Consider the following 9,667-nt stretch of genomic DNA (forward strand, 5'->3'; position numbering starts at 1 on the left):
ATAGAACTAGAATTATAATTAGGTCAGAATTCTAGCTGGGATTGTGTAGGTGGACAAATTATTTCAGGATAGTTTGATATCACTGCCATAATTTATGGTAAAGACAGTTGGGATCATACTGGCAAACTAAGTACCTGCCTACACTACCTCAGGCCTAAAAATGCCATTGATTAACCCCAAAAAACTAAGAAAATAATCCACTACAGTACGGAAAAAGACAAAATAGGGGCACTAACACACCAGAAGCACTGAAGGCTTTCTGAAAGAGTAATCAGGTCTGATGTTTGTAGTTTTAATGTTTATTTTGCAAACAAAGGTAGAAACAGAGTCTGGAGCTCAGATGCCACCACCAGAGAGGGTAGCTGTTCAGCCTCTCTCCTGTGCAAATTAACCTAATCCTGAACCTGACTTGGGTTAATTCGCACAATTTCAGGTGCCATGCTAGGTATACCACAGATATACCTCAGGGACCTCAATTGCCAAAACCTGGACCACAAACGTTGGGGCTGCAGAGTTGACTAGGTTAATAAATTGTTTCTGAGGTAAAGCAGGTAACACCCACCAATAAAAAGAATGAAACTTCATTGTCCCATTGGCATCCTCTGGTGTGCAGATGTTCCTCAGAGTAAAATCCATGGTGTGCCCCATCGCCGATTCCTGACAAGGCGGGAGGCAGGGGCCGGGGGGCGGGGGGACAGAAAAAAACCTGAGATAAGAAATCAGAGAACACAAGTCTCTTTTAAACAAAAAACAGCGAATGTTAGAGTACACCCACCATTGGGGTAGCACGTAATAATCTCTCAGCATCACTGACTCCAGCACAGCTGGTCCCCTGGAAGAGGCACGTTGCAGGAAGGTTTTGCGTGTGACCAAGCAATTGGCCACTCCACGCCTTCAGCCTCCCAGTTGGGTCCTGGCCCCCGTGGGTCCCCTCCCCCTCCATCCTCCAAACCCAGGCAGCGCCCGCCCCTGCCCCTGCTGATTGACAGGCCGTGCAGCTACTCCTGGGAGCCCGGCTTTCGTGGGCAACCCGGGCAGAAGGGACTACCTCTGCAGCAGCCAATAGGAGCCAGGAGGCAGGGCGCGGGGGAGCGGCGCGGTCAGGCGCTCCGCTCCACAGTTAAGCGCAGGTGAGCTCCTGCGCGTTCCGGGGGCGCCCCTTGCTCGAGTCACCTTCCCGCCGTTACCCGCCGCGCGCCAGAGGTAGTCTCTTCCAGGCCCTCCCTCCCGTTGCCCCAAACTAATGCTGACTGAACGGATCGCTGCGAGGGTGAGTCCACGGGTGTGGGTGGCTTCCCTCCCGGGGACCCACACGCCTCCTCCTTGCCACTGCACATCTAAGAAGCCCAGGCCTCGGTGGGCGGGATGACTGGGAATTGGGAACATACCCTACGCCGCGACCCTTCTGGGTGGCTAGGATGGAATCCTGGTGGAGAAGATGGAACCCCTGCCCTTGACTTCTATCTGAGCTACACAAACCTACTCCTTCTGCACTTCCCCTCTTCCCTTTAATTAGTGCCCCTTCCTTCTTGATCTCCAAGTCTTGTTTGTGTAGGAAGGGTTGGAGGGGAGAAAGAACTGGAAAGTACTCAAGGAAATCTGGAGCCAGATCCAGGGATTCCACTGTTTTGTGCAGCATTTTGTGCACGAAAAAGAAAAAAAAAAATCTGATGTTCATTCCCCACCCCCACGTATTTATTTCTCTGTGTCATGGATGTGATGTTGACTCTTCTTGCCAAACATTCCTAAGCTTTAGACAACACTTAATCTTTGCTTACTTTCGTTGGTCTCAAGAAAGCAGTTTTCTCCTGCTTACACATTTGCCGAATTAATTTGCTAAGATAGATGAAAATCAGGTGTTCCATGTAGTTTATTTTCTCTGCTTTTAGCTTTAAATTACATTTGGTTGATACTAGCCTTCCTTGTTTTAAAAATGTGGGAGAGAAAATTAGGGGGAGAAAGGACAGAGAGCAACTACCGTCCATAGCCAGATAGGTGAGTAAATATATTTGCAGTAACCTATTTGCTATTCCCTGCTGCAACTATTTTTAATGTTCCTTCCAGAATCAGAGTATTGCCATCTAAGAAATCGTTTTTAAATATAACATTTGAGCCATCATCTTGAGAGCAATACCTAAACAATTTCAGTTTAAGAAATGTCTAGGTACGGTGAAAGCATAGTTTAAAACCAGCAAAACAGAATTGCCCTCAGCCAATACCCACAATGTACATATACCGTGTACTCCTGAAGGCAAAGCAAGCATGCCAAGTAGTTTTTATTTACCTGTAGCTATAATACAGCAAGGCGAAACAGGATATATTTTTGAAGTTTAAAAATGTCTTCAGGCCGGCTGCGGTGGCTCATGCTTGTAATCACAGCACTTTGGGAGGCCGAGGTGGGTGAATCACGTGAGGTCAGGAGTTTGAGACCAGGCTGGCCAGCATGGCGAAACCCTTTCTCTACTGAAAATACAAAAATTAGCCAGGTATGGTGGCTGGCGCCTGTAGTCCCAGCTACTCGGGAGGCTGAGGCAGGAGAGTTGCTTGAACCCGGGAGGCAGAAGTTGCAGTGAGCTGAGATCGTGCCACTGCACTCCAGCTTGGGCAACAGAGTGACACTCCCTCTCAAACAAACAAACAAACAAAAGTCTTCAGCTTAGGAAGATATCAAAAGCCAGTTTCAAGAGATTTATTTGTACAAGTATGGTTTGATCTAACTTTTGCTGGATTTATAAATACCTTCATGCAGGAATGGACAGAAAAAGGAGAGAACAAAAGATCCTTGCTGGATGAAAACTGACGAAATGTATATATCTATTGTTTATCCATACAGCATCTTATTAGCTTTCTCCAATAGAATGAAAGTATTTTAGAAATATACACAGATGGCCGGGCGCGGTGGCTCAAGCCTGTAATCCCAGCACTTTGGGAGGCCGAGGTGGGTGGATCACGTGAGGTCAGGAGTTTGAGACCAGGCTGGCCAGCATGGCGAAACCCTTTCTCTACTGAAAATACAAAAATTAGCCAGGTATGGTGGCTGGCGCCTGTAGTCCCAGCTACTCGGGAGGCTGAGGCAGGAGAATGGCATAAACCCAGGAGGCGGAGCTTGCAGTGAGCTGAGATCCGGCCACTGCACTCCAGCCTGGGCGACAGAGCCAGACTCCGTCTCAAAAAAAAAAAAAAAAAAAAAAGAAATATACACAGATTAGGGGAAAAGTCCAACAACGTTGATTCAGAGATTTAAACCAAGGAAGTGCTTTTACTACACATATTAATGATGAGATTAAATTTTGACAAATTTTAACATTAGGAAAGTCAGCAACAAATTTCAGAATTGTATTTCTGTTAATATTTAGTTTAGAATCTAATTATTTAGTTTAAAGAAGGCTATGATTTGATTATTAATAAATGAATGCAGATTACTTTTCAATAAATATATCTGAATATCACAAATGTTATTTCATTTCAAGAAACCAAATTCATCTATATTCCTCTCTCTTTAGTAATACTTCTTTCATCTGTGATGAACCAAACATAGGGGTTGAAAATAGAAGTGTGCATATTCATATATCTATACAATATATATATGCACCATTATTTGATTTGCTAATGATACTTCATGGTTGCTAGGTTGCCATAGTTGGTCTAGCCATAACCTTAAGTATGTTCACAGGTATTTGACTATAAAAAAGTTTCTGACCAGAAGTCAGAAATCTGGATCAAACTGAAAATGTTTCTAAAAAGTTTTATGTAAATGATGTCATATTTTAAAATGCTATTGAAGAGCTCACTTAAATAATTCTTTTGAGGGATATTTAGATAAATTATCAGAAGTGAAAAAGTTGTTTAAATGCGATTAAACTTATTAGCTTTATTATTCATTTAGCCCCAGGTCTCTTGTCTAATATGGAGTTCTGTGACATAATTCTTCCAGGCTGTGATTTATGATATAACTAGGATTGCTAAACACTGTTACTCTGAGTTTGGGGGAAAGTATACAAAACAAAATTATTGCCATTAATTTCTATGTGTTTATTCTACAGATTATTTTATGCTGAACTGATCAAGTACTTTGAAAATGACTTCGAAATTTCTCTTGGTGTCCTTCATACTTGCTGCACTGAGTCTTTTAACCACCTTTTCTCACCAACCACACCAGCAAAATGTTCTACTAGTTTCTTTTGATGGATTTCGTTGGGATTACTTATATAAAGTTCCAACGCCTCATTTTCATTATGTTATGAAATATGGTGTTCACGTGAAGCAAGTTACTAATGTTTTTATTACAAAAACCTACCCTAACCATTATACTTTGGTAACTGGCCTCTTTGCAGAGAATCATGGGATTGTTGCAAATGATATGTTTGATCCTATTCGGAACAAATCTTTCTCCTTGGATCACATGAATATTTATGATTCCAAGTTTTGGGAAGAAGCGACACCAATATGGATCACAAATCAGAGGGCAGGACATACTAGTGGCGCAGCCATGTGGCCCGGAACAGATGTAAAAATACATAAGTGTTTTCCTACTCATTACATGCCTTACAATGAGTCAGTTTCATTTGAAGATAGAGTTGCCAAAATTATCGAATGGTTTACATCAGAAGAGCCCATAAATCTTGGTCTTCTTTATTGGGAAGACCCTGATGACATGGGCCACAATTTGGGACCTGACAGTCCGCTCATGGGGCCTGTCATTTCAGATATTGACAACAAGTTAGGATATCTCATACAAATGCTAAAAAAGGCAAAGTTGTGGCACACTCTGAACCTAATCATCACAAGTGATCACGGAATGACACAGTGCTCTGAGGAAAGGTTAATAGAACTTGACCGGTACCTGGATAAAGACCACTATACCCTGATTGATCAATCACCAGTAGCAGCCATCTTGCCAAAAGAAGGTAAGGCTGACTGAATGGTGAGCTGAGGCTAGATGTGCATTTGCCCAGTGTGATCAAATGAATAGGGGTTTCTGTTGCTGCGCCTTTAAAGTAGACTTGCCTGTGTCATGGTAATATTCTGGGATTTAATCCTCAGACTCTGAAAAGACAAAATCTCTTTTCTCAAAGCCTAATTTTTTTTTCCTTTTTCCTAGAATACTGAAATTGACGCGCTCTATATATGTATGGCAGTAGGTTTTAACCATTTTGGAATCATAGAATATGATGAAAGCTATAGCCTCCCTTCTCAGAAAAATTGAAATGGAGAAATACATACAAAACTTGAATACATATACAGTTATTTCATAGAAGCCCCAAAGCCTTTTATAGACTCCTAATTCAGACCTGCTTAACAAGGAAGCTGTGGAGGATAAGAAGGAGGAAGAGCTTTGGTCAATCTGAGGTTTATTTTCCTTATAAGTGTGGAAAGTGATAACAATATCTTAAACTTTTTACAAATATCTCCTGGAATCCTCATACCAAGCCTGTCACCTCATCATTGTCTCCATTTTAAAGACAAGTAAATGACAGGTAAATGACCTCAAAAGGTTTAACATCCCAAGGTCACAAAATAAGTGACAACACAACTCAGGCATGCTCTTTGACATATTTTATCACCTTGCAGTGTTGGTCTTAGGCATCAAATGAGAAAGCAGATTTTGAAAAGCTATAATATCTCACAAATGAGAATTCCATCCCTCAGAGGGGAATTAGGAGAATCATATGAAACAGCAAATGTTAAACTATGCATGTGTTTTACACACACAGTTTTCAGCAAACAGCCCATTTTTTGTTGTTTAAGAAAATTAGCTAGGAGTGGTTGATCACGCCTATAATCTCAGCACTTTGGGAGGCTGAGGCAGTAGGGTCACTTGAGGCCAGGAGTTCGAGGCCAGCCTGGGCAACATATTAGCCTGGCATGGTGGCACATGCCTGCGTCCCAGGCTGAGGTGGAAGGATTGCTTGAGCCTAGGAGTTTCAGGTTACAGTGAGCTATGTCATATCACTGCACTCCAGCTTGGGCGACATGGAGACCCAGTCGAAAAAAAAAAAAGAAAGAGAGTCGGAGGGGGGAAAGAGAGAGGGAGGGAAGAGAAAGGGACAAAAGAGAGAGAAAAGGAGGGAGGGAGGAAGGGAAGGGGAAGGGGAGAAAATTAGGCTAACCCTTCAATTTCCTTTATAAAATTGGAATGTCCTCTTGTGGTTGTGTGGAAGGTAAGGATGAAACCTCAGCAATGGATTTGAAAGACAGGAGAAGGATGAAGGACAGTGCCCAGGTAACTGCATTTGTAGTTATAGGGAGTACTTTGGCAACACCTCCAGTGTTTTTGGATGTTTCCATTTTACAAACTGCTTTCCACCTCTAGTCTCTTTTCCCAGCCCTCACCCACCACTCACCATGTTTTCTTGTCTGGAGATTCTTTGTGTCTGCACTTACAACTACCAGAACCTAGCTATTTTTGTTTGGGTATTGCAGTACCCTAGATATTTTACATAGTGTCACTAATTAATATATTTGTATATTGAAGTCTTTAGAGGTTCCTGGTTCTATGAAATGCCCTTCCTTAATTCTATAAGGTGAACTTAGAACAGAAGATTATTTCTTAGTTTCCCCTCTCAAAATTGTTTTCCCCAAAGGGGAAAAGAATTTTTTCTTATGTTCAGCTCTGTGGCTTTTCACCTCGGTAGCAAGTCTGTTGCCCATGGTTGGTTGGTTGATTGTAGCTATGAGTATTTTGTTCTGAGTGCCTCTCCTCCCTTCTCTTTAGGTAAATTTGATGAAGTCTATGAAGCACTAACTCATGCTCATCCTAATCTTACTGTTTACAAAAAAGAAGAGATTCCAGAAAGGTGGCATTACAAATACAACAATCGAATTCAACCAATCATAGCAGTGGCTGACGAAGGGTGGCACATTTTACAGAATAAGTCAGATGCCTTTCTGTGTGAGTATGTTATAGTATTTCTTTCCATTCTGCATTGCTTTTTGCTAAAATATGACAGTTTTAATACATAATACAGCAGTTTGTTGATTGGTATTTTTACTCTCTGTTACTTGAATGTTAAGGAACTACAGTGTTTTAGTACTTACCTAGAAATGCTGTTTTTAGACATTGGTCCTTCATTTATAAAAGATATATACAAAATGTCCCTTAGGTAGAATTGGGTTTCTATCATGTTTATTGATTAAAAGAAAAGCAGATGCCTGACAAGGGCATTTGTAGTGTGTTCGTGACTCATAGTGGCAGATGTGTACAGATACATGGTTTCTGGTTCTTAGAACAGTTTTTACATACAGACAATGGTCCATAACCCAGTGTTCAGATTTTTATGTCTTGTGCAGGTAGCTCTTATATTAGAGGGATTGCTCAAAAAAGGACTGCTATCTTTGGCAAGATTTGTATTTTAAAGTTAATATAAATTCAAAGGGCCCTCTAGAAATGGTTTGCTGAACTACAGTTATACAATAGATTGGTCACCTCTATTTTTGATAGAAAACCTTAATAATACTCCAATTTATATTACATTATGTTTAATGATTCAGTAATTAATTAAAGATTGACCACTGCATACCTAATGCCAGAATAGTTAAACCCTAATTCCCCAAGGTAGTGGTTCTCAAAGTGTGTTCCATGGCCCAGCAGCATCCGCATCAGCTGAGAGCTTGTTAGAAATGCAAATTATTGGGCCCAACACAGACCTACTGAATCTGAAACTGTGAGGCCCTGGTGAAACACACAAAAGTTTGAGAACCATTGTCCTTAGGCATTCATTATTAAATACCATCTACTTGATCAAGCATTTATGATCAGGGCTACCACTACAAAACAAAGTCCCTATTCATAGGAAAGATTTTACATAAGTCCCAATGACTTAATTTTAAGTCTGAATTTCTAATAAGAAGTGCAATATGAGATAATTATCTTTGCCTTCATGAGTGAGAGTCTAGATCCCAATTTCTCATAGAAATGAACGCAGCAATCATCCAGTCAATTACCAAGTATATAATGATATATTCCCAATGTGACTATTAATTAATGGAATAGCACAGTACCCTGTCAGATAATTACTAGTGATTCAAAAGCTCAGTGTTACTTTTACTTAAATAAACCTAAAAGAATCATGGCATCTAGAATGACTTCTTTAGATACATTTTGCCTGGTAGATTTCAAATTACTTTGAAATGACTAGGGGTCAGTTTGTGACTTTTAGAAAAACTGATTTAGGATTTTTTTGAGGGGGACAGGGGCAGAGAGTGTTTCTATTGCATAGTTCCCTGTAGCATGTATGGGTATTAGAGATGGATTTACTAGTCATTCTCCTTGCTACCTTTAAGATAAAGCCTGTCAGTTTTCTTTGGGTGCCATCTTAGCAGTAGCTCCTTCGCCTTGCACCTTGATACCATGCTAGGCACACATGCCTTTGACATCCAGCTATTATCAATTTCATATCCATTTTATGTCATTTGATACATATGTCAGAAGACCCCCAAGTTTTTACCTTATGTGTAGCCACTCTAAAAGCACATAATGCTAAGTTGGATCCTGATTAGAGGCACCAAAATCAAGTTTCCTACTCTCCTCCACTCTGACCTTTGTTTTTTAGTAATAGATTATAGCTGTTAAGTACAGATTTGATTTTTATGGTTTCTTTTGTTTTTTTTTAATGTATTGTATTTCCCCTTTTACTGTGTTCACTGTGAGTTTATTGGCTTCAGAGTAAGACTAAGAGCACCTTTATCTCTTTATCTTTAGAACAATCATTGGAACACAGTAGGTACCCAATAAGTATTTGCTGAATATTACTTTGCCACCAGTTAAAACAAAACAAAACAAAAGAAAACTCTAATTTTTCCCTAACTTGGCTCTGCTTTGTTCTTTACCCTTCTTCCCCTGCTGTTTAAGTCACTGTTGGCCTGTGAGAAAGATTTGCAACCATTTGACTCTTCATTTCCTGAAGAGAATTGTGATGTGGAAAACAGCAGAGATTGTTTGTCAAAGATTATTTTATGTTTACAGTCAAACTAGATAAGATGTGCATTTAAGTTCAGAACTTGACCATACAACAATTATGTCCATTTTAATGCATAGCCGGCTAACTTTTTCACATATTTTCTCTTTACAGTAGGCAACCACGGTTATGATAATGCATTAGCAGAAATGCATCCAATATTTTTAGCCCATGGTCCTGCCTTCAGAAAGAATTTCTCAAAAGAAGCCATGAACTCCACAGATTTGTACCCACTACTTTGCCACCTCCTTAATATCACCGCCATGCCACACAATGGATCATTCTGGAATGTCCAGGATCTGCTCAATTCAACAATACCAAGGGCAGTCCCTTATACACAGAGTACTATACTCCTCCCTGGTAGTGTCAAACCAGCAGAATATGACCAAGAGCAGTCATACCCTTATTTCATAGGGGTCTCTCTTGGCAGCATTATAGTGATTGTATTTTTTATAATTTTCATTAAACATTTAATTCATAGTCAAATACCTGCCTTACAAGATATGCATGGTGAAATAGCTCAACCATTATTACAAGCCTAATGTTACTCTGAAGTAGATTTGCATATTGAAGTGAAGATATCATAATTATGTCAGTGTTTAAAGGTTTCAAATTCTGGGAAACCAGTTCCAGACATTTGCAGAAACCATTAAGCAGTTACATATTTAGGTACACACACACACACACACACACACACACACACACACACA

General features: G+C 40.3%; 1 protein-coding gene across 2 annotated transcripts; it reads left to right on the forward strand.

Annotated features, from left to right (window-relative positions):
* The first annotated feature begins 1,061 nt into the window (after window positions 1–1,061).
* ENPP5 (ectonucleotide pyrophosphatase/phosphodiesterase 5 (putative)) lies at window positions 1,062–9,664 on the forward strand. Of its 2 annotated transcripts, none has more exons than XM_011960296.1 (4): window positions 1,062–1,270; window positions 4,044–4,907; window positions 6,716–6,892; window positions 9,072–9,664. In XM_011960296.1, exons 2-4 carry the CDS (start codon window positions 4,079–4,081, stop codon window positions 9,497–9,499), a joined length of 1,434 nt encoding a protein of 477 aa, XP_011815686.1. In that variant the 5' UTR covers window positions 1,062–1,270; window positions 4,044–4,078; the 3' UTR covers window positions 9,500–9,664. The 2 variants fall into 2 exon arrangements, with proteins under 2 accessions (XP_011815686.1, XP_011815687.1); XM_011960297.1 differs by having other exon boundaries at window positions 1,103–1,270; window positions 4,335–4,907.
* The last annotated feature ends 3 nt before the right edge of the window (window positions 9,665–9,667 follow it).

This window comes from Colobus angolensis, unplaced genomic scaffold, assembly GCF_000951035.1.
Source record: "Colobus angolensis palliatus isolate OR3802 unplaced genomic scaffold, Cang.pa_1.0 Scaffold51, whole genome shotgun sequence".
Classification (NCBI taxonomy): Eukaryota; Metazoa; Chordata; class Mammalia; order Primates; family Cercopithecidae; genus Colobus; species Colobus angolensis.

Coding starts and splice junctions, on each gene's coding strand:
- ENPP5 (XM_011960296.1), top strand. CDS start 4,079: ATGACTTCGAAATTTCTCTTGGTGTCCTTCATACTTGCTGCACTGAGT. Junction 4,908..6,715: donor AGCCATCTTGCCAAAAGAAG/GTAAGGCTGACT, acceptor CCTTCTCTTTAG/GTAAATTTGATGAAGTCTAT. Junction 6,893..9,071: donor TAAGTCAGATGCCTTTCTGT/GTGAGTATGTTA, acceptor TTCTCTTTACAG/TAGGCAACCACGGTTATGAT.